The sequence below is a fragment of the Lagopus muta genome, chromosome 23 (genome assembly GCF_023343835.1).
Source record: "Lagopus muta isolate bLagMut1 chromosome 23, bLagMut1 primary, whole genome shotgun sequence".
Lineage (NCBI taxonomy): Eukaryota > Metazoa > Chordata > Aves > Galliformes > Phasianidae > Lagopus > Lagopus muta.
In genome coordinates, this window is record NC_064455.1 from 392015 (window position 1) to 416297 (window position 24283).

The 24283-nt window shown below is 49.1% G+C and overlaps 1 protein-coding gene across 5 annotated transcripts in view; it reads right to left on the minus strand.

The window, feature by feature from the left end:
- The window catches only part of ARID1A (AT-rich interaction domain 1A), a 75937-nt gene extending 54681 nt beyond the window's left edge, over positions 1 to 21256 (minus strand). For 2 of the 5 annotated variants that reach the window (XM_048968805.1, XM_048968804.1), the window contains exon 1: positions 2088 to 3266. In XM_048968805.1, the coding sequence (XP_048824762.1) occupies positions 2088 to 3251 (1164 nt within the window). In that variant the 5' untranslated portion in view covers positions 3252 to 3266. Of the gene's footprint in view, positions 1 to 2087; positions 3267 to 3317; positions 3547 to 4049; positions 4210 to 4631; positions 4711 to 12185 lie in introns of those variants that run through there. The other 3 variants (XM_048968806.1, XM_048968807.1, XM_048968808.1) reach the window with 3 other exon arrangements.
- Positions 21257 to 24283: the final 3027 nt, after the last annotated feature.

Consider the following 24283-nt stretch of genomic DNA (forward strand, 5'->3'; position numbering starts at 1 on the left):
CAGCCTTCACTCTGAACAGTGGGATGCTCATTACCAGTTACCATCAGACACTCTGAAGAACACAGCAGAGGTAAGACTGGCACTCTTAGAAAGCACTGTTTGACAGAAGAGACAATCAAGTAACTCAAAATGATGAAGGAGACCACCTTCAGGTAACCAAGGGACACAAATTAAGCAGCTTTCAAGTGGACACAAGCACTGAGCAAGAAGGGAAAGTCTGGAGACTGCATGTCACACTGCGTGGGATCAAATGGCTCAAACCCAGGGCCTGAAGATAGAGCAGAGCACACAGAAGGAGGGACGTCTGACAGGCTGCATGAGGCCACGACAGGCCGTGAGGATGCGTGTCTGAACACAGAGAGGAAACTGGTTCCAGATATTAGATAGTTTCAGAATTCAGAATCCAGAAGTTTCCAGATATTAGATACCAGCATCTCTCCTTCCCCCTTATCTAAGATGTCTGATGCATACACCACAGTGCTTTCTCCTCGACATGCTTTCTGCTCCTCCATATTTTCAGCAAAAGGGTAACTCTACCCGTATGATGATCATTCTGATGTGCAGGCTTGGTTTTCCTGTTCATACTCCTTCAAAAAGCAAAGTGCTGTGACACAGTGAGGACCTAAAGTACGTCCTTTAAACGCACAGAGGGACAGATGTTGTTAGTGCTTGCTCAAAAGTCAAAACGCGCCCGAGATGCACAGCCAGGAGCCGAGGCCTGATCAATACTAACGCTCCCCAATGAATTCAAGTAGGTAATTCATTTTCAGTGCTTCCACCGCAAGATTGGTTGCAATTGTTTGGTGGGGTTTTCTGTTTATTTGTAAGGCTGCAGTATACCCCAGAAGCCCCCCCATCTCCAGTTCAAAGACTCCAAACAGCCCCAGTTTTGAAAAGGGCCAAAATTAGTCAGTAACAAACGCACCCTCAGATCCATCAAAGAAATCATTTATACCAAAAGGAAAGTCACATAACCAAAATAAACAGCAAGCCCATTGTGCAGAGAAACCCTGCCACTGTTCTGACAACACAGACTCTATTCCAGGCTGCATAAAGCATCACAAGCAAAATAAACCCAAGGTACAAACAAAATGCCATCGCCTCTTCTTTTGTCTCGGGCACAAAGCAGCGGGGCAGGCAGGCCGGGGCTCCACTCCCGCGGGGCCGACCCTCCTCAAGGTCACGGCCAATTTCGGTGGGGGGCCGAGGAGGTGGCGAGCAGCGGGGCTGCTTCGGGTCCGAGCTGGCAGAAAAGCCGAGTGTAAAAGTTTATGAGCTCATCAGGATTGTTGTACCATTACATCAGAGGCAATTATAAATGGCCAAGAGCAGGAGATGGGGAGCCAATCAGATCACAGATAGGATGTCAACCTAAGACCAACTGTCTCCTGGCTTTGACAGAAGGATTTTACCTCCATAATTCAAATCCCAAACCAAAGCAATCTGCACTCACTACTCCCGTCGCCGAGCTGTTTACCGGCACTCCCAGACACGGGCTCGGGCCTCCGGGCCTCCCGCGGGGGAAGATGGCCCCTCCGGGCCGGGCCGAGACGCGGCCACCCGGGCGGGCCCCGGGCGACCCCGGGCAGGGAGCGAAGCCCCCGGGGCGGGGAGCGGCGGGGACCGGGGCGGCGGCGCGGAAGGCGGCGGAGATGCCGGGGGGCCCCGCGTCGGCCCGGGCGGGCCGCCCGCCGCCCGAACCCCGCCGCACGGCCTCCGCCGGCCCCTTCGCGCCGAGCCCGGCCGCTCCCCGCCGGGGACGACCGCCGTTTCTCCCTCCTCCCACTCGCCGGAGCACCCCCGCGGGACGGAGGCCGCTCTCCGGGAGCCTCGCACAAAGGCTGGGGAGGAAGGGAAGGCGGCGAGGCAGCCATTTTAGAGCGAGCGAGCAGGCACAGACAATGGCAGCTCCCCAGCAGCGCCGACCCGGCGGGGAGAAGCCACGGGAGAGGCGCCGTCCCGTCCAGCCCCCCTCCTCCTCAGGCCCCCTCTCTCCCCAGCCGCCCCCAGCCCCAGCCCGGCGGCCGCGGCCCCTCCGTCCCGTCCCCACCCGGCGCGCCGCCCGCCCCACGCGGTCCCGCACTTACCTGCTGGCTCCGGCCGAGGCTCTGTCCCCCGCCGCCGCCGCCGCTGCTCCCGGGGCTCATGGGCGCGTGGTGACTCCTCGGCGGAGCCCCGCCGGGCGCTGCGGCCCAGCCCTGGCCGTTGCCCCCGCCGTACTGCGAGACCATATCCGCGGCGGCCGGGCCCTTGCCGGCGGCTCCCCCGTCCTGCGGCCCGCCGCTATAGTCGCCCCCGGGGTACCCCTGATAGCCGCGGGCGGAGCTGGGGGAGGTGAGGAGCTGGTTGAGGGTGGGGGTGGCCGTGGGCTGCGGGGTGGCGCCCCCTCCTCCTCCTCCTCCTGCTCCGCCGGCGGCCGAGGGCCCCATGACCCCGAAGCGCTGCTGCTGGAAGGCGGCGGCGGCGGGGGACTTGGCGCCGGCGGCCGCCTGAGCGGAGCTCTGCGCGCTGCCCCGGGGGGAGCTCAGGGCGTAGGCCTGGGGGGGAGGCGGGTAGGAGCCGGCGCTGCGCCCGGCGCCGGCCGCGTAGTAGGAGTTGTACTGGTGGTTGGGGAAGCCGTGCTCGGCGCCGCCGTGCGAGTTCTGGGGAGGGGGCGGCCCCGCGGGGGCTCCCGCCGGCCCCGGGTAAGACTGCTCCAAGCCCCCGCTCTGCAGCGCTGCCATGCCAGGGCTTTGTTGTCCGCCATGTTGGTGGAAGGCAGCGGCGGCGGCCGCAGCGGCGGCGGCGGCGGCAGCAGCCTGGGCGCCCCGGCCGTAGGGCTGCCCGAAGCCGTAGGCTGGCGGGGGCAAGGCGGCCGGGTGGGAAGGGGGAGGCTGCTGCGGCGGCTGCTGCTGCTGCGGCGCCCCCACCCCGTCGCTGCTGCCGCCGCCACCGGGCGGCTCCGGGAGGTTATTGTTCAGGGTGGCGGCGGCAGCGGCGGGCCTGGGGCCCGGGTTCCCGTTCGAGCTCTTCAGGTCGGACTCGGCCCCTGCGCCCCCTCCGTTGCTCTCGGCCCCGTCCTGCAGCTCCTTCCCCGGGGGGCCCTCGCTCTCCGCCTGCTTCTCGCCGCCGCCGCCGCCGCGCTCCGCCGCCGCCTCACCCCCCGCCTCCTCCGGGGGACAATCCCGCTGCTGCGCCTCCGCTTTCTTCAGCTCGGCCGGAGCCGGGGCGCCCAGGCTGCTGGCGGCGGCGGGGGCGACCTGAGCAGCCATGATCCCCCCACTCCCCGCCCGGCCACCCCCCCCCCCCGGACCGGTCCCCCCCGAGCTGCTCCCTGCCTGGCCGGCCGGCGTGAGGCCTCGCTGCTCTGCTGCTCCCCGCTCAGGCGGCGGCGGGCTCTTCAGGGCAGCGGGGGCTCATTCCCCCCCGGCCTGGTTGGCGAGGCGGGGAGGGCTCCGCTGGGCTGGGCTTCCCGGGGCCTGGCCCCGCTGTACCTCCTCGGTTGCAGCCGGCAGAGAAAGGGGAGGAGGAGGAGAGAGTGGGGGGAAGGAGGAGGAGGGGGGGACCCGGGACGGGGCTCCCGGTGCGGGAGAGGCGGGAGGGAAAGAGGGGGGGGACACGGCGGGCGGGCGGGCGCCGTCCCCGGAGCCGGGCCGAGCGGCGGCGGGGCCGGGCTGGGCGAGCCGCGCGGCAGCTCCCGACTCTGGTCCGCCGAGCGGGGCTCACTCCGACACGAGGCTCAGCACTGCCATTTTACCCAGCGCCGCGGCCGCCTGCCAAACCCGGAGCGGAGCGCGGCGCGGCCCGGACGGGAGCCTCCCCCCCTTCACAAAGGAGGAGCGGGCCGGCCCCGGCCGCTCGCGGCTCGGCGCAGCGGAGGCTGCCGCACGCAAAACCCGCAGCGGATCCGCGGAGCCGAGCCCGGCCGACCGGCGTGGGGCGGCGCGGCGGAACCGGGGCCGGGGAGCGGGCGGGGCAGGGGCGGCGGGCGGCGGCACGACCCTGGCTGGGCCGCCCGACTCGGGGCGGGGGTCGGGAGATGCGGCCGCGCTCGGAGCGGCCTCCCTTACCTTCCGGACACCTCTGGGGGCGGCGGGGGCACGGGGCCGCAGCCCACCTTTGAGGGAGAGCGAGGAGGGCGCGCGGCTGCGTCGCTCGCCGGCGGCTCTGGGGGCTCGGCGAGGAGGTGGGCCGTGGGTCAACGAAGCGCCTCTTCCTTGTCCCTAGAAATTCCATTTAGAATTAGCGTTTACCAACTACTAAAGATTGTCATTTCCTCTCTGCTGGTTGTGTCCCTCTGGAAAAGCAGTTGGCAGCGTGCCAAGACAAGAGCTGCACAACACGGACATCCAAGAAAGTACTGTTCCCACTGCTGCCAAAGCGACGGCAGTGGGCAGCGGACCAGGAACTCCCTCAGGGTGGTTGAATGGGGAGAACCACAACCACCTGAACGTGTCTAGACACAACACGTTGAGCAATGGGCCGAGATGCTCCCGCGATCTCAAGGATCATGAGGTGCTGGAGCTCCCCAACTGTCAAAAGGTGAACTAAGAATTAGGCCATGCTTTTCTTTAACCATTTCAGGCCCAGATTCCCATCTCCTCTGTCCCCCCAGCCTTCCCCAGAGCAGAAGGAGGAGGAGAGGAATGTACCTGGATCTCAGTGCTGGACACGAGCTGTCCTGTCCCAGCAGCTCCTCTAGATATGTTTTTAACTGTAATTTGTACAGGTCTGTGACAAAGATACAAAAGAATGAGTTAGTTACACAGTAAAAAAAAAAACAAACAGAAGTGATGGAGAGAATGCCTATACGCTTTAGACCTCAGCCATGCATCCCAAATCTGGCTGACTGAGAGGGAAGGGGTCTCCTCTGAAATACCAGAATGTTTGGAAAAGTGAAGTTTAAGTAAATACAACTTTACAGAGGGAAAAGGTTGGAATACAATAGGTGGGGAATCAGAAGAAGCTTCTGAAGGGGACCTTCTGTTTTAGAACACCACCTCAAAACAAAAAATGGGGCAGAATAACCTCGATTACCAGCTGTACAGGGATGAAAGCACTGAGCTCAGCCCAGGCCTTAACAACCAGCAGGACACAATCAGGAGAAATCTCATTTTGACAACACTGATGGCAGTGGGGAAACCTGAGTCCAGAGCAAGATGCAAGACAATGCATGGAAGAATAATATCACTGCCAGTGCTCCATGCCTGCTGCTGGATGAAATGAAGATCTCAGTGTCTGCTACTATCAACTCAACGTTCGCACTCATTATGAAGCCTGTCATATGAAAGTATTATCTAGAATGCGGGTAGCAGAACAAAAGGTTTATTCCAAAGCTGAAAGTAGGAAAGGAGCCTGGACAGGGCAATAAATAGCAATATTTTACATGTATTCTAGAGTGGTAAGTAGCCCTACAGGCTCTCAAACAAAAACAACTTTGCCACAGTTGACTGTGCCACATGGATGAGGTTCCATCACAGCAGAACTGTGGAAAAATGCTAGAGCAAAAAGTTGGTCTGTATGCTCTCCTTGGAGGAGCATCTTATTTAACCAAGCCCCAAGTTGTAGGAGCAGGTGGAGGGAAAAGCTTTTAAGACACCAGGTTATGTCCTGTGAGAGCAGCTTTACCAGTGTCTGCGGTGGGTTGTAGCAGCCCACAGCACTAAAGCACCCTTTTCCAGATGATTCTTTTGCTATAAACCTGGAAAACCAAACTGGAGGCAATTCTGCCTCACAGTCTTGAGAACAATCTTCTCAACTCTGAAGCTGCTGTCTACTCCAGGACGCCCCGCTGTCCAACCAAGCACCACCAAAAGTTTACCAGATACGGACGCGGGGCTGAAGTTTCAGCTCAGGTGTACCCAAAGACTCCACGCTCGCAGCTCCTCTACGTGTGTCAACCTTTCGTAACCTTCTTCAAAGAGCACTATGGCAGACTATGAAACCTGGTGTTGACTGTAATGTGAAAAGCAGACTGGATTCCCCAGCCACCCACACAATAAGGAGACACTCACTTTACCAAATGTTTGTGAAAGCTAAAGCAGATTTTGGAATATGCCTCATCAATGAGGCCTTGGCATGTTACTAAATACTAAGGCATTCAATGAAACTCCAACCGTGGGGTTTGGAAGGCAGATGATGGTACAGTTCTTAACATTTCCATCTAATAGGTGAAATTTCTCCTGCCAGCTGTGTCATCCCATGCTGTTACTCCCATCTCTCCAAGCTACAGAACTGGACAAGGCTTTTCTTTGCAACACGGTAACACTCTTCTCAGCCTTTGCGGCCTCTGCTAAGTAGCATGCAGCACTCGTCCCTTCCCCATCTCCCTGAGTGCTGAGCACGCTTTCCTCCAGGCTCAGCCCCTGGCTGCTCAGATAGGCTGGGGCCAGCTCGGAGCTCACATGGCACTGCAGGCCACCGCCACTAGGCTGGCTCCTCCTGAGTGGAGTCTCCTTCATGAAGGTGGCCGTGCCATTTATCCTGGCACCGAGGCAGGTTAGGAAACCTGGTGTAGATTAGAGTACTAGAAACAGGAGTAGTGTCCCCCTCCTGAAAAAAGAAAAAAAAAAAAAAAAAAAAAAAGGCTCTGCCAACTGTGTGATGGCAAATATGGACTGAATCGTTGACATGGAAACCAGACTAAAGTCAGCCGCGCTCCCTCTCTCTCACTTGCTCACACAAGTTATCATTATCCCCAGCCTTTCAACCCGCTACAAACATGGACTGGATTACTTCAGGAATTGGATAGAGTTTCTACAATAAAGTATTAACTAGCACAACTGAGCTAGAATGAAAGGAGCCGAGAAGCAGTGAGCACAGTTGGCTGAAGAAGGATGCTCTTCCATTTTACCGAGAGGCACAGTATGTTGAGATATGCAGACTGGACCCAAGAACAAGAGACCCATCCATTATAATTCACAGAGCACACCGCAAAAGATGGAGTGGAATGAGGAAAGGTTATCTACAGTTCCTCAGCTTATCTGAGAGTAGTTTTGCTAAAGAAAATTACATTTCCTATAAATAAGTTTCTATTTGTCCAGCCCATTCTTTCCAGTATTTTAGCCACTGTCATGTCGAGGTTAAGCGCTCTCGTTGCAGCTTCATAACCACTAAGCTTAACGTTATTCGAATTATTCGTTTGCTGTGAGTGGCTGATGTGCCGGGGCATTGTACAAGACAATGCTTATTTATCCTCTTAAAAAAAGAAATGTCAAGATATTGTATAATCTCCCTCTCCAGCACTGACACAATGGCACAAGGGCACGCAGCGAGAGAGCTCTACACTGCGAACTGAAGTGGAGTTTCAGCAGAAGGTAACTCCGTCAGTTCGCTGAACGCAGCAGCACGGCTCAAAGGCAGGAGTGGATTTTACACGGGATTTGCAGCTTCCCACCGCGCCGGCACCAAAGGTTACAAAGAGGAGCCGCTGCCCCGGCCGCGGTCATAGCGCCTGCTGTTAACATTTGACGGTGCGCTGCAGAAAGTTTGGATGCATATTAGGAGAGGAAAGGGGACTCTGCCTGACTGAAGGAAACGCATTATTTCAGCGGCCCTCGCTAGGAGGAGTAAAAGGCGAAGCGGAGTTCGCAGAGCGGAAGGGAAGAGGCGGGGGCGGTGGGAGCGGGGCAGGAGCGCGTGTGGGGCTGCGCGGGGAGCGGCTGAAAGAAACGGAGCTGGAATTTATGAATTCCGGGCAGAATTCACGGATGTTCTGAACGCGGAACACCTCCAAGAGGAAAATAATAATAAAGTGCTGGGGAGGAGAGCTTTGTGGCGTGTTTTGTATGGGCGGTTATGCACACAAGGCTCCACAGCCGCTGTCGAACACCACCTCTGCTTCTGAGCGCTCTTGGAGGAGTAAATCTACTTAACAACAACAATAAATAAATAAATAAATAAATAAATGGGGGGGGGGGGGGGGGGAGAGAAAGAAAACGCGGACCGGAGCCTGCACAAATCCCTGCACTGGATCGGGAGCCAACCGTCTGATCTGTGCAGACCCCCACCAGATTTAGGAGCTGTCGGGGAGGTTTGCCCATCAGGCACATCGCACTGCAAACCCTACTTGGAAGAGTTAAAAAGGTTTTCATTGCTGCTAAAAGAGAAAGATCTCAACTCCGGGCCTGGATTTTCCCACCGCAGCAAACTATTATTCTGTTTAAGTCCTCGGGAACTGGCGATACTACGGAGGGAGGTGAAATCGGCAGAGTTCACCAGCGCTCAGAGAGGCACCGATTCCCAGCAAGTCTGTCCCTCTGCGTTTCTCCCACCCTCAGCTGCTCTTTTCAGAGGAGTGTAAAAAAAATATTCCCTGCCGTGAAATTCTGCACTCCTAAAGTGTATTTTTAGAGAAGTTTGAGTTCAGGAGTCACGACTGGGGTTATGGGGGGGGGGGGAGGGGGGGGAGCTGCGGGAGAGCCCGGTGCCGAGAAAGGAGGGTTTTCACCCTTTTCATAAAGCTCTCGCACTGCCATTTTACCGAGCCAGGGAGGGAGCGAGCAGGCGAGGGAGGGAGCGCACAGACAGCGCTCGCAGTGAAGTTTCTCACGGCAACTCCGGGCTGGATCTGGAACGGAGCCTTTTGTTCATAGCAAGTTCAGCAGGAGAGAGTTGAGCCTGCTGAAAAAGAAACGGAGGAGAAATAAAATGGAGGGAGGGAGGAGGAGAGGAGACGCAGATCGTACCGACCTATTAACTGCAAAAGGCGGAAAGTGGCGAGCTCGGTTATTCTCTGCGACACGGCATTTATTTAGAAAGTTAGCGTTGTAGCCCCAGGCGCAAATCCCTTGTTAAATGCATGGGAATGAGTGAGAGACCCAAGGACCAGCATTAGTATACAGGAAGTGGAATTTTCCGAGGGGTTCACATCCTTTGGTGCTCTTTTTGCCAAGATTTTATCTCGTTGCTCGATGCAGGGTGCCTCCTAGAGATCTCGGGAAAAAGGCCTTTAAGTGAAATCAAGTGAGCCGTAGGTCTATTTAAACTGAATAATTAAAGGTAAGGGACACCTTCCATTAGAAATTACAGCAAGGTCTACAGACCAGATGCAATTTTGGGTCCCCTCTTCCCTTCTCCCTGCTGAATGCTGAACCACGGCACGGTTCGACTGTCAGCTCTGAGCGGGGTGAAAAGATGACCAAAAAATTCCCCACCCCCTCCTCCCAGCGCCGCTTCAGTGCTCATACACACATCCAACACGTCCTATATTCGCACGAACAGACGGGTTTTGTCTCCCAGCACACACCAGCTTTTCCCACTTTTTTTTTTTTAATTTTTCTTTTCCCCGTGCTGTCCTGGAAATGCCGTTTGGTTAAAGATGTTCATCGCCTCCCGCATTCTCAGCGCAAGCAGGAAACAAGTGCATTCACCCCGTGTAAATGAGCGCGCTGCGCGCTGTGACAGCAGCTCAGCAACGCACCACGTGGGAAAGCCGAGTTAAGGATTTAAACGCGCTTTTGCACCGTGGCCATGAGGGACTGAGAGCCTCGATGGGGGGGGAAAAAAAAACAACAAACCACCAAACCAAACACGTTTCGTGCTGCTCAGAAGCGACCTCTGTGGCTGCTCGGGGAGTGAAGTTCAGCAGCCCTAAGTGAGCGCTGGCAGATGCGGCACTGTGCCACCGACTTCTGGGTCGCGAAAATCAAACAGAAAGAAAAAAAAAAGAAAGAAAGAAAAGGAGAGGTGGGGGGAACATCAGGGAAGCGCAATTGGCTGAGAAGCGTTATTCTACGCTTTGTAATTAGGAGTCACACCCCAGCGATCGGAACTGGCTCTGAAGCGGCGATTTCAACGTGTGGCTGAACACAAAGCCGCTCCGCAGGGCGCACAATTACGGAGTCATGCGCGCGATCTCCAGGTGCTGCAGAGATCCTAGCGCCGGATTTTCAAAGGCGATTCGCCCCCCCGTGCGGGCCGGGAGAGCTGCGCTCACACCGAGAGCCTCGCTGGGGGGGAATGAAACATCCCTCTGCTGGGTACCACTGCAAGGCCCGTAAAAGTTTATTAAGGAAATGCCGTAAGGCATCGCGCAGGAATTTCAGTTCATTACATTATTATAATTTTTTTAACTTATAAACTTACTAAACTTATCCATATTTTGTGAGTAAATTTCCAGACAGCTCCCCTCTCCTTTCTCTCTTTCTCTGAAATGGTGCAAATCCGCTTTGCCTCTGCATGACGTACAGGACAGAGGTGAGGGGACAAGTGCCAGCCCCGCAGTTTGTCCTGTGTACAGGAGAATACCTTAAAACCTACAATTAATTAAAACCTCCAATTAATTAAAACGTCAATTCGAAAAAATATTATTTGCTATGGTTATTTTCGGTTGTTGGTTTGGTGTTTTTTCCCAACTTTGTTCTGCAGATCAGGGCAGCACACACAGACCTTCCCTGCAGTAGATGCTGCTTTTTTTTTTTTTTTTTTTTTTTTTCCAAGCGGAGCCCAGATGCTGGTCAGGATTAAGGTTACACCAAACACATTCTACATTGCCATTTTCCAAATAGAATGAAGCAGCTGGAAAAGATGGAAGAGGATCGCACAGGAACGGAGCAGAACTGAGAACGGCAAGCGCTGCACTACGGCTGTAGAGCAGGGAGCTCGGATGCCGGGAGAGCCAGAAAGAAACCCGGCGTGTCAGCTTTACACGCTGCATTCCTCGCTTTTGAAATAACTATTTAAATTAAACATCTGTCACGATTTCTGCATTAAGCCTCACGTTTAAAATGGAGAAAGAAGATTCGGACGCGCGGTTCGCCTGTGCTCCCCAGGGCTCGGTCCTGCACCACGCGCAGCGCGCTTCAGTGCGTGCGCGATTTCAGACAGCAGCAGTGCCTGGGATTTTAAGCATTTACTCCCTCAAAGTTGGCCATGTGCTCTGCAGGATCCGCCCATAACGCCCACAGCAGCTCCTCACTCAAGACAACGAGTATCTGTGCATTGAGAACACAATCTTTTGAAAAGAGCTGAAGATTTTGGGTTTCTAAAAGTCAGAAGTTCACCTGAGGTGGGAACTCAGATCACGGTGGACTGAAATCTCCAGGGGAGGTGCGCTGAATCTGTGCTCATTGGTAAAATACCTCGATTGGGCAAATTCACTGCAGTATTTTATATGAGATTCTACAGTAGCTCACTTCATCCAGAGCTGTGACTCAGTCGCATGATATGCTTTGAAAATCTCTTTCAAAAATTGATTTTAAGAGTTTTTTGTTGATATAAACTGGGCACAAACACAATACTTAATTTAGAGAAAGAACACACAAACTATTAAACATTCATGCAATGAAGGGAACACTTACTGACATCCCTTCATTTCAAATGTGCAAAGGCAGGCACAGATAAATAAGCTCAATAAACACTCCGGATAAACAAGATGTCGACCAGCCTTGAAACACTTGATCATGGAAGGGCCAGGCAGAAATTTTACTCATCGACCTTTCAACAGCTATCCATAAATTTGTATGTCAAAGTCTGAATCCTGTAGTCAAACCCACAAGGGGAGCCTGCAGTCTGCATGTAGGGATGTGACGCTTTTTAAGGCCTCCGTTCCATCATCTTGCGCAGTGGTACCAGAAGCAGCTCTTAGCTTCATGAGTTCGTACCTCACAGAAGCTCACTCGCACTTAGACTGGCTTCACCAGAACGCTTGGAACTCATTACTGGAGCTGAGAAACAAGGTCATTTTTTTATCTAGCTGTTATCTCTGACTTTGAGAAGGCCCACAATCAAACCTTAGCAATATTACTTCTTCATAAGGGCTGATACTATCACAGGCACCTTCAGTAAAACAAAGGCAGAGCACACCGAGCAGAAAACCACCCAAGGTCGCCAGTTGTGTTCCTGCCTTGGGAATCAGATACCTCAGTGAAAGGTGCTCCAAAAGGCAACCAGTGTAACAACACACATTATGAAACAAAGTGTTCGAAGCATCCCTTATTTTCTTTCTTTCAGGAAACACAGTTCAGCCCAGCGGCTGGAAAACTCAGGTCCTGAATGCAATCACTGCACGCTGCAGTGTTCTCCATGTCTTCCTCCAGATTCGCCTCCTTCCCACTGTACCATTTTATTTATTTTGGCTATTCTCAGACTGATTTTCTTAAGGATTACTTTATACATATGTATAGATGTGTACATGTACGTTATACATATGTATGCATCTGTATGGAGTAGCCAGCGCAGTGAGAGGTACAAGGCTCATTTCTTACCTGGAGGGGAAAAGACATGGAGGAAAATCAGACAACGTTTTAGAACAAGATGGGAATTCCGAGGGCTGGACCAGCAGGGGTGGAATGCAGTAATGAGAAGACTGCAAAGCGTGAGGCTGCTCACCCAGGGACTAACAGCCAACATTCCTGTAAACGGGAATTCATCTTAGTTAATGGAGAAGGACAAAGACTTGAGAGCATACTTGGTCACAGAATGACCACACACCACAGAAAATGAAGGAGATAATGTGATCTGATGGCCAGGTAAGGCACACTCAGATGTTACTGAAAAAATTCTGAGCACAGTTTATATTCGTGGACGATACATGAAAATTGGAATGGTCGTAGAAAGGCTCACTAAGATGGTTATAAAGGCAAAGAATCTATAACGAGAAAAGGCTGAAGTTTTAGCTCAGGTAACTCCAACAAAAGAAAGGCTGACCGCGGGTTATGGTTTGAAAACAGGTATTGAAATTACAGGGTTATGTTGGCACCAAATATACAAAAAGGCCCGATTACACTTGAGAATGCAAGTCAGAATAGGAGGTCTTATTAAATATATATATGTATTAAAAAAAAAATCCTTCAGCTGGGGCTGCTAGGCTGAAAAGGTCAACAGCTTTTGTGCTAACATTTGATGTTTCTATGGACAGCATGAAGTGTGAGTGCCCACATAAGGCATGGTGACCAACAGAGGCTCCTTCAGTTCAGCATCACGGGGAAAAAAAACACCAACAGCCTGGAATATTCATCTGCAACCTGGTGGGTGGCTGAAGAAGATTCTAATTATTTTACTGGGACAAGCTGAAAATTTTTTTTTTTTGTCACTGTGGAATATATAGATGCAGTGGAGAGTTTTGATAGCTTTGCCATTAATTTCCCTGCTTTGCATCAATGCACTGAGAAGAAAAGACTTTGCAATACTGTGAAGACACATTTAAAGTTAAAAGGTATTTAGATACCATCGTGAAAAACATCAAGAAGATCCATTACAATTAGTAATCCCTATTTGCTGCAGTAATTTGAACTATATATAATAAACAAGATATGTAAGTAAAAAAAATTCTGAAAAAAGTCACAAAATGCAACAGCATTTGAGAAGGCAAGTCTTATTATTTGATTGATAAAAATTATTTGATTTGATTTGATATTATTTGATTTGTAACCACAGACCGCATCACAGTGCACAGAACTGGATTAAGATGGGCAGAAGTGCAAGAAGCATACACAGGAAACCTGCTGCTCAGCGCCCTGCTAAATTCATCCGGGTCACAGGAGCGTAAAGCAGCATGAAATACACCGTGCAGAATATGCAAGCTGACCCAGCAATGGAGCACACATGAGCTCAGCAAAATCTGTCAGACTGCACTCGGAGAACTGAGCAGTGACCCTTGCTGCAGCCAAACCTCCACTCGCACCCAAACTCACCTCAGCACTATAATGGCCCCCGGAGAGCTTTCCAAAAAGGAGACCCAGCAGGACCATTAAAGGTTTCCACTATATTTCTATTTTTTTGCTAATGACTTTTGATCACAACTTCTCCGGGAATATTCAAATTCTTCCAATCAAAAGTCTGTTAATTTCTCCAGATAAAAATACGCCTACTTTAGCAATACTTCTCTTTTGCAAACAAACCTTGGCTGCTCTTGTTGGGATTTTCTATTCTCAAGTGGATGTTTTTCGTGATTTTAAGCACACCGTGTTCCATGCTGTCAGATTCCTTCCTCGCTTGCCACTGCTTCATGTTTCTTTAAACAACGATATGCAAGGGGCATTAGGCAGAAACATATCTGTGTCTTCTTTGTTTGGTTGGCTCTGGCAGCGTTCTAACCTGATAACCACATGGAAGACCAAAAGAGAACACCTCACATCCACAGATAGCATCTTTATGTTCTCACTGTTTTGGACAAAAGCAGAATTCCATAACTTCTCTGGTTGTTTTCTTCTTTCTTCAAAAGCCTTCCAATTTTAACTTCACTTCATCTCAACTCTGGCAGCCAGAACTATTATTTATTGAAAGGGACACTTATTAAGTCGTTCTGCAGAACTTGTGAGTAACAGGAGAGTGGAAAAATATATCCAGAAGTATAATCTAAGATTCACGTACTGTAACTATCTTCTTTCTCATTTGCAAGCAAACATTCCTACTCCAGCTCATATTAGGACTTCTGTGAACTTAATGACAAAACTTTGTCATTCCCACCCATTATTGTGAAGAAACATTAAGTGATAATCTCTCTTCCATAGGCAGGCTGACCCACTTGGACTTCACAGGAGCAGTGCCTTTGGAAAAGCTCCTCATCTCTTTTCCTCCTCCTGAAAACGTGACATTTTCAGCAGTTTTCTGTAGCCAAGGATCAAGTCAGAAGCATGCAATATAAGAGGAGTAGCAGGCAGTGCTCACTAAAGGAGCCAGTGGTTGTAATGCATCACAAACTGAATTTGAGTCAACACAATGAAGACAATGCATCACAGAAATATTTAATAAGGTTCTTTTACATCGGACACCCACGACAATTACCTTGTTTAACTCAGTGCTGGTGAAATTCTCAGCTGGAATATTGTATCCTGTTTTAGGCACCAAGTAAAACATAAAAACTGATAAAAACCAACAGAGAAGAGCACAAGGAACCAGGAGAATGCTGGGTGACTCAGAGAAATGAAAGGGGAGAGCTGACCTGAGAACCACGGGGGGACAAAATACCAAACTTCCACTTCATTATGCTGAATGTTGGCAATTGAATGTTCATGTTCACTGAAAATGGGACAGGAAATAGTCTAAATTCACAGTAAGATTTGATAAAGCAACAAAACTGATGCAGAAACAATGAAAAATATTATCAGCATGGGTAGAAGATATATATATTTAAAGATAGGACATTAAATATCCACATGGGACCAAAGTTTCCTGATGTCTCTCTGACTGCTATACCATTATAGAAAGTACAGGGAGAAAAATTCTGTTGAGAAAGGTGCACAGGTCTTCCTCAAAGAGAATACTTTGCTGAGGTTTTTCTCATTGGATAATATCAAAATCACCTTTCTGCTCCTTGTCTTCACCCACCCTTTAATATCTTACAGATGTTGTACAAATCAGAGCAATTTCAAGTTTCTAGACTGTTATGAGAAAGTTTTGTAGTACTGTTCTGTATCCACTTACTGGTAAGTCACCTTCACTGATGAGCAAGGCCTTGTGCAAGCATTAAGATACTGTTCACAGTCTTCATAAATTCTCTCTCCTGGCTCAATAGGCCACGTTTGTTCCTTGGACCCCTATGGCCTAATTCATGGTTTGCACCTGGGAAAAGCTCTCAGTAACTTCTTATGCATTAGCTTTATGACACAAGATCAGCACCTTCTCCAGCTACATGCATTAAAAAACCCATGACAACATCCCTGACTCAAACCCAGCTGGTTCCACAAGTAATCAGAAATAATGCTTTTCCATAGACAACAATGGGCTTCTGCATGTTAAGGGAAGCCCTCGCTTTGCATTTCACCTCTGCAGCTGAGATCTGCAGATTTCCATGAGTGCAATGCTGTCATCCTGCTTTTCAGCTGCTGCATCGGCCTCCTGTGCTACCCAGGCACTGTGAGTGACTGCACCCAGACACAGCACACCATGTCAGCTGCTCCAGAAACACTGCATGGAAGTTACAGGTTGATCATACCTGATGGTTTCCCTTTTTGTATTTCTTCTACTACACAGAGTTTTTGCTACTTACAAAGCTGTAGAAGAAAACCATTCCACTTATGCAGACTCTGAGGAACAAGCCTTATAATGGATTTACTGGCTTTTTCTTCGTGCCACCTTGCAGCATTTTGAGGAAGAAGTTGCACAGGCAAAAATCAATGCCAAGAAAAAAGCAATAGTAAATTGTCAGTTTGACCTGTAGGATTCCCACATTCCAGAGAATTCCCTGTCAGCCTGCTGTGAAAAAGAACGTGGAGCTGAGAAGCAGAATAGCGCTCCGCAGGATAATGGCACAGAGTATTTTGAGAGGTACTGATATAAAAAAGGATGGTGTGCACACGATCAACAGTGAAAATACATTAAATCAGCATAACAAAGTGAGATGGATGTACTTGTGCTCAACATAGTTAAATAGCTGTAATTAGATCAAACGGACTGGGTTGATGTATCATCCCTTTGTAGACGTGGCCTTAGAAGGGAGGTCAGGAGCTAAGTTCAGTAGAACAGTTTTAAAACCTTTTTATTAAATTTGAAGAAAATAAGGTAGCATGCTGTTGCATGCAGCATGGTTACCAAATTCAGAGATGAGCAAGACATAAAGTAGCAGATGGTATGAAGAGGATATATGTGAGGAAATGTAAATAGTAGGGAACATCACGAAATCAAGAACGTAAGGCAGAACTGAAAGTGCATGTGAGACCCCCTGGGAGAGCAGAGGAGATGAAGCAACAACTGAGCTGAAAGATATCAGACTTTCCTTACTCAGAAATAACAAAGCACCAACAGGAAGCTCTACTATAGCTGAAGGAAAGACCCATCGTATCTAGGGGAGAGAAGATAGTTTTATCTTAAAGTAAACACAGAATAAGTAGATGAAGCAAGGACAAAGTTTGCAGATGCCTACAAATATATTCATCAAACGCTTTGAATCAAAAAGAACACCCTCAGCTCCCATAAGTAATGGAGACATTACAAAAGCACTGAAAGTAAAAAGTAACCTTAAGTTGAACAAATACAAGATGCACTGTTTAAACTCAGAAAAGAAAGACAAAACAAAAAGCAGTGTGGTAGCTCATCAGAAGAGCTGAAACCATCAGAATTAGCTGCAGCGTTACTATGGGATTGAGATGCAGTCTGCACACGAGCATCCTTTGGGACACAACCTGCACTCCAAGCCACATCAGTTATAGCCACATCAATTTGCAACTGCAATTGTTGAAGGGGTAGCTGGAAAATTATAATGGTGCTAAACAATGAGCAGAGCTGTTCCAAAGGTAGTGCCTCCTATATTACACTGGCTCACAATGCCACAGGCAGCTGTTGGTGGCATGGCAGTAGTTGAGCCTTCCTGCCAACAGTCCATTATATTTTGTTGTAGCAGATGGCAGCAGAGGGGCATGCTGACAGAATCACAGCTGACATGGACATGCGTATGAAGCAAAGGTGTGGAACTGAATTCTTCCACATGAAAAAAAACAGCATGAAGTTCATTGACATTTGTGGAACGTAGATGTGAGCACAGTGAGGCAGTGGGTGCTGCGTTTCAGCAGTACTGGCAGCAGATCACCTTCACCAGCACAGATTTTGATGTATGGCATGCAGGCTCCTCTTCATTGCAAAAACGCACAGCTAATAGTGGTGACTACGTTGAAAAAGACTGTTTTGCAGCTAAGATCTTCCTCTATCAAATAGTGTTATTGTGCTCTTCATATCTGTTGTTGTTTTCATGGAAATAATAAGGAGGCATTACTTTCAAGGAGACCTGTGTATATCTCAAACAGTTTGATAAGAGATGTGTGTGTTTCTGGGTTTACTCCTAGAGCCATAGAATAATTCAGGTTGGAAAAAAACCTTAAAGATCATCAAGTCCAACCACGACCTACTGCCCTAACAACCCCCTGCTAAATCATGTCCCTGAGCACCACATCCAAACGGTTTTTAAGCACATCCAGGGATGGTGACTCAGCCACCTCCCTGGGCAGCCTATTGCAGTGCTTAACAACCCTTTCTGTAAAGGTTTTTCCTGATATCCTGGCACAACTTGAGGCCATTCCCCCTCGTCCTGTCACCAGTGAGAAGAGACCAACCCCGCTCTGCTGTTGTCACCTTTCAGGTATTGGAAGAGAGCAATAACGTCTGCCCTCAGCCTCCTTCTCCCCAGACCAAACAGCCCCAGTTTCTTTAGTCTCTCCTCAGAGGCCATATCCTCCAAGCCTTTCCCCAGCCTTGTTGCCCTGCTTTGGACCTGCTGCAGCACCTCCATGTCCTTTCTGTACTGAGATGCCCAAACCTGAACATAGAACTCGAGGTGAGGCCTCAGCAGTGCTGAGTACAGGGCAGGATGACTTCCCCAGTCCTGCTCACCACAGCATTCCTGATCCAAGCCAGGATGCCATTGGTGTTCTTGGCCACTTGGGCACACTGCTGGCTCATATTCAGCCCACTGTCCATCAGCACACCAAGGTCCCTTTCCACCAGGCAGCTTCCAGCCACTCTTCCCCAATCCCGTAGGGTTGCCTGGGGTTGCTGTGACCAAAATGCAGGACCCAACTCTTGGCCCTACTGAAACGCATACAGTTAACCTTGCCAATCAATCCAGGCTACCCAGCCCTCTCTGCAGTGCCCTTCTCCCCTCCAGCAGATCAACACTCCCTCCCAACTTGGTGTCGTCTGCAGATCTACTGAAGGTGCCCTCAATCCCCTTGTTGCTAGAAATTAGAAAAAAGTAAAAACAGTTTCTTTTTTTCCTTGCAAGATTTGTGTTGGCCAGAGACAGGCCTATGAAATACATCACTAATCCATGAAGTTGGCTGAACTAATTTCAATTAATAACCTATCAAACGTGTTAGACAGAGGGAAGAAGAAACAAATGACCCAGCATTAACAAAGAACCTGCATGGTTCTGTTCACTCTGCCAGTGGGGGTTGGAGATTCATGATCCTTGATGTCCCTTCCAACTCAGGCCATTCTGTGATTCTGTTATTTTGCATCTACATTCAGACGTTGGAGAGCATTTTCTTTCCTTATTTGCACCAAAAATACTGCTATCTGTACCCACACAGAACATCCATCATCCTAAAGATGCCTTTCTAAGTTCCCATCTCCGACAGAAAAGCCAGAAACTGCAATGAGAGGGACACTGACACGTAGACCGACAAGGGTGCAGAGTTTGCTTGACAAGACTCTGGAATTTGAAAGAGGAATGACTGGGCCATGAATTTTCTTAACAAGTCTGTTTACCAATCACCAAAGGTTAAACTCAGCTAAAACCTAGGAAGCTAGAGAGCTGCTGATTTCTGAAGTGGCCCTTCCATGTAGCTGCAGAGAATACAGCATTAGTGTCAGAATGTAACTTACCTCATACAGGCAACCATGGGAAGACACTGGGGAGACAGCAAACTGTCATCTGCTTGTGGAAAAAAAACAAATCATTGCATTCTCAGAATTAGGAAGAGCAAAACAGAGAGAACAGCAGCACAGTATGCAAAAGACAGCACTGAGGAAATATGGGATGGCTATCTAAATACACAGCTCCAAAGCTGAGTCATTGAAGTCACCTCGTAGTGCTCCCTCCATCATCAAGATGTGTTTGGTTACAGGTGGTTCCCTCTGGTTGATTTTTACCAAGTACAATTCTACAGCAGAACAACACAAAGTTTCTTGAATCTAAATCACAAATGTTCTCATTTTGCATCTTATTCTTCTCCAAGTTCAGTTTGTTCAGGTGAACTCCAGCTGTGCAGGTCTTCTCTCCTTTTGAGAGAAAAGCAATATAGAAAAGAAGTCTTTCTTGAGTTAATGGAGGAAACTGGACTAAATCATTCACCAAAGTATTCATTGTACATCTAGGCCAGATGAAGCTTCAGTGCTAGGAAGTGTAGAAAAACAAAACAGACTCACAAGTTTCTTAATAATTTAAATTAAGGTACTGAAGTAACAGAGAACCAATAGTTGCTGGCAATAGCAACAGATATCTATCAATTCCAGCTTGCTGCTTATAGCAACACGCACGGATTGAAAAGCAGTTGGCTCTAAGTCCTCTCAGATATCCTCAGGCTGAGGGATTGTTAAATTGTAATCAATGTGAATACATAACCCCCAACGGGCACCGCATTACTTTTGTGGCTGCTGATTTCATAAATTGTCTTCAGGTTCTTTGTAATGAAAGACATTGTATATAATTACAGGGGAAAAAAAAAAAAAAAAAGACAACTGCAACTTCCAGGCCTGGTCCTGTGCAAACGGAGCTCTTTGACAACTCAGCAGTCAATGGGGGATCATCAGCACGTTGTGGATGCGAGCCCAATGTTAAGATATAATTTGCACAAAGTAACTTGAAGTTATACCATAGAGATCTATCAGTTCAGGGAAGCTTTGGGCAGAATCCTTAAAAAGAAATGAAATCACAGAATTAAAAAATTTAAGCACAAAAACCATTAAGTCATCCGAGTCCATTTACAATTACTGATAGTAAATCCATCTACTCCAGATGGAAAGAGTTCAGCCTCTTCTTCTTCCAGGGCAAGTCTATGAATAATTTGAGCGATTAAAGCTCAAAGCAGGTGTGAAAATGAAAAAGACCAGGAAAGCACATGGGTAAGAAGCCACGGTCACATGAAGATAACACAGCTCTCCTCCTGAAATCAAACAGAGGCACCCTGCATTCTCCCCGGTCCACACAGAACGTCAAATGCAGAAGAGTTCGTATGTTTTTTTTTGTTTGTTTGTTTTCTCCCCTAAAAAAAAAAGCACTTTTTAAAGCACATTGAAATCTTATTTTTACTTTTTAGGTTTCCTCTTCCTTTTTCTATCAGAGATGACCTAAATTTTGGGCTGAAGCATTCACAAGATGCTTGCTGGGAATATAAAACAACAGCAAAAACATCAGGCTGCAGAAGAAGCAAAATAATAGGAGGGAAAATTACAGCGAAGACCTCCCTGAATAACAGGAGGTCACAAATACTGCAGAAATAGATGCTGAAGTAGTACTATCTAGAGACAGCAGACACCAAGTGATTGCATTTACAGAAACGAAGTTGAAGACAGGTGGGAAGGATGCAAAGCTGGACTGAGTGAACAGCGACGGTTCTGGGAACACCCGACATTTCTCAAAATTTCCCCTCAAACACATCACTCTACTCCTTGTACAAAAACATCAGAGACAACACAGGCATCCAACAGGCTGCTGGTGAAGAAAACAAAAAACCAAACCCCACAAAATTTGAAAGCTCACTGGGAAAGTAATGGAATTAACCAACTACAGACGGGGGCGGAAGCCACACATCTGTATGTCATAAGCCAAGGAGAAAAATGTGCAGAATGAACACACACAGCCAGGTAATCAGCACCGCAGACTGTGGAAGATTCATGCAGCTCACTATTAAAAAAAAAAAAAAAAAAAAAAAAAAAAAAAAGAATAAAAAGGCCATTGCATCTTTGTTTTTTGTACTTTGTTTTTGTCAATTCCAGCCTGAACAGACAACAGAAACTAAGATTATAATCTGAGCCTTTTTAAAATTACATTCAACAGATGTTCATAAACAGACTCGAGCCAAATTTCAGTTCCCCAAAAGGATATTCAGCTGGAGAACTTTTACAAATGGATGATAAAGTCCTGCTTTTTCCCTTGTAATAATCGCTTTTCTGAGATCTCAGATCCTCTCTCAGCCTCATTACTAAGTTCCCACCAGCATAAAATGTATTTTTAATTTCCATTTCCTACAATACTTTTTTTCCAAAAACAGCACTAACTTTCCCAGCACAAGACAACTCTCCTTCAGTCCCTTTCTATGTTATATATTCCTCAATGCAGTATGAAGAGACTGTCTCAGCAATAAGGCTCTCTTCTTTAGAAAAAAAAAAAATCCAACTGATACCAATAAATATTTAACTTAATCTAAGGAAAGAAGAATTCAACAATTAAATACAAAAATTCCATTGGGAGGAATAAAAAGGGGGGTGGGGGTAGAAGACAAAGCTGTAGAAATTCAGTCTTTTTTTTTTTTTTTTTTTTTTTTTTTTTTTTTAAGAAAATGAGTGCTCAGTAGCTCCTTTTGGGACACAGTGAGATGATTTCCTTAAAAGTATTGTCTAGAAATACCCCCAAATCACACCAATTATAAGCCTCTGGAGGTCTGAAGATGCAGTACAAAATTAAGAAATATCAGAACACATAATGAAAACAGTTGCATTTTCTTGCTTACGTTAAAAGCGATGGAGAGGGCTGAAGTGAAAGGTTTTATTTTTTACTTAATTACCCTCCGTGTTCATCGGGGACTGCTTAGAAAGGGGATCTTACATTTGGACCAAAATGCAAGCAAGATTCAGCCTTGATCTTATTTCTTCTGGCAATGTGTTTCTTAAATTAGAAGTCCCACAACTAGAATGTTGATATTACAGCACTGTGTTCCTCCACCACCTGAGAGTCTCTTATGTATGACCGATTTATTCATCCAGAAAGCAATTAGCATAGGGAAAAAAATAAAAAAAAGCACCAGAACAACATCCCAACAAACAAAGGCATTGTTTAAAATGAAAAACCAAGCCAGAAAATACTGCTTTGTAGGTTTGTAGCGTCCTTCATCCAAGGATTTAAATATATTTTAAAATATGCCACCTTACAAACATTTGAGAAAAACAAAAAACCAAACCCCCAACTTTCACGTATTGTGAAGATGCTAACATTAATTGAGTGAGCATCCACCTGTGATGCAATTACAGGAGTCTCCTACTGCAGCATTTCACACATCCAATCCACCTTATGGTTACAGCTTACAAGTTTGTGCTATGTACAAGGAACAGCAGAGCTGGTTAAAGATTTTCTCTTGCTTCACATACTCTGCAAGCTTCTCATTAACTCATACATGACTTTAATCAGTGCTGAAGCACACACTTCTTCCAGCACGCATCAGGACTTCTCTGGGGGGAAAAAAACAACTCTCACTCAATGAAATGTGATCATAAACATAAATCAGTGAAGAATAAAGCAACCTTTTTGTACAGTGACCACCGATTTTCATACGTGAAGGGTTAAACTGACCTCCACTGATTCACAAAAGGCAATAAAATAGAACTTTAAGGACAAAAATGGAGCACTTGAAGTGGTTATTATCAAGAACGACGATAGAAGACAAAACCTTATTCTTAAAGCGCAGATGCTTCTAAAAGGAGAGATCACACGTTTATAAGAAGCACACTGACAAGCCCTTATAATGAACAAGCAAAACAAGGGGAATCGGCTCAGAAGAAAGCAGGCATTCAGCCGACGCGCTGAGCCAGATGCGCGCTCTGCACTTCTGCAGGGCCGGTATCGGTTGGTAGGTGGGAGAAAACAGCCTGAGAAAAACCCATCAGAGCCGCCGTCCTCCCCTTTCAGCGTTAATGGGAGGGAGAGGCGGCTGTGGGAGCTGCAGTGGGGGATGGGGCTGCGGAGGGGGTGGGGAGAGCAGCGCGAGGCCCGGCGATCGGCGCAGCCCTCGTGGTGCCGACTTGCGCCCGGCGGGGCTCCGCTTGGTTTTTGTCCGCTCCGCCAGGCTCGCGGGGCCGGGGGGCGGTAACGGGGGTAACGGGACGGTGCGGAGCTCGGCGGGGCCCGACCAAACCCGACAGCGGGGAGTTCCCGGCCGAACTTCCCTCGCGCCGCCACCGAGCCACGGCGGGACCCTACGGCGGGGCGGGCGGGGCCGCGAGCGCTGATGGAAACGGGGCGCCTCGCACACGGGGCGGCGGGGCAGGAGGTGGAGGACAGCTCCGGGGCCGCTCACCTGCCGCCACGGGCCGCGTCCCGTCGGGCGGGGCCGAGCCGCGACCCCAGGCCCTCCACCTCGAGGCGAGGGAAAAACTCTTCCCTAAACTTCGCCTTTTGCGGCTGCCCCGTCCGCTTGAGAAGGGGGAGGCGGCGACCGCCCCTCAGCGCCGCTCCCCCGGGCAGGGGTTGGGGCGCACTTCCCGGCTCCGCACCGTATTTTCCCGCTCACCCCTTCCCTCGCGCACAGCGCCCTGCAGCCGCCTCACTCTCCGCGCCTGCGGATCCCTCCGCCGCAGCCGGCGCTTTTTTTCTAATCTCCTTTCCCCCTCCCCCCCTTCACCTACTTCCTCACTTTTTCCGCGCAAATCCACGGGATGAGAAGAAGGGATAAACGCTTCTCTCCCTCTGCTTCTGTAATAATCTTCTGCAAGAGCAGAGCGGGACGGCACTTTATAGCGGTTGAGAGCAGAGAGGTGCCGGGACTACTTCGCGTTCCTGCCACGGCTTCGGCGGAAGGGGCGCGCTGTGCGAGAGCTGAGCGGTGCTGCGGCTCCCCTCAGCGCTTCCTGGAAACTCCCGCTCAGGCGGAGGAGGGGATCGGGGGGGGGGGAGCGGCAGAGAAAGAGTCCCAGGCCGGCTGCGAGCGGGGGGGCGCTC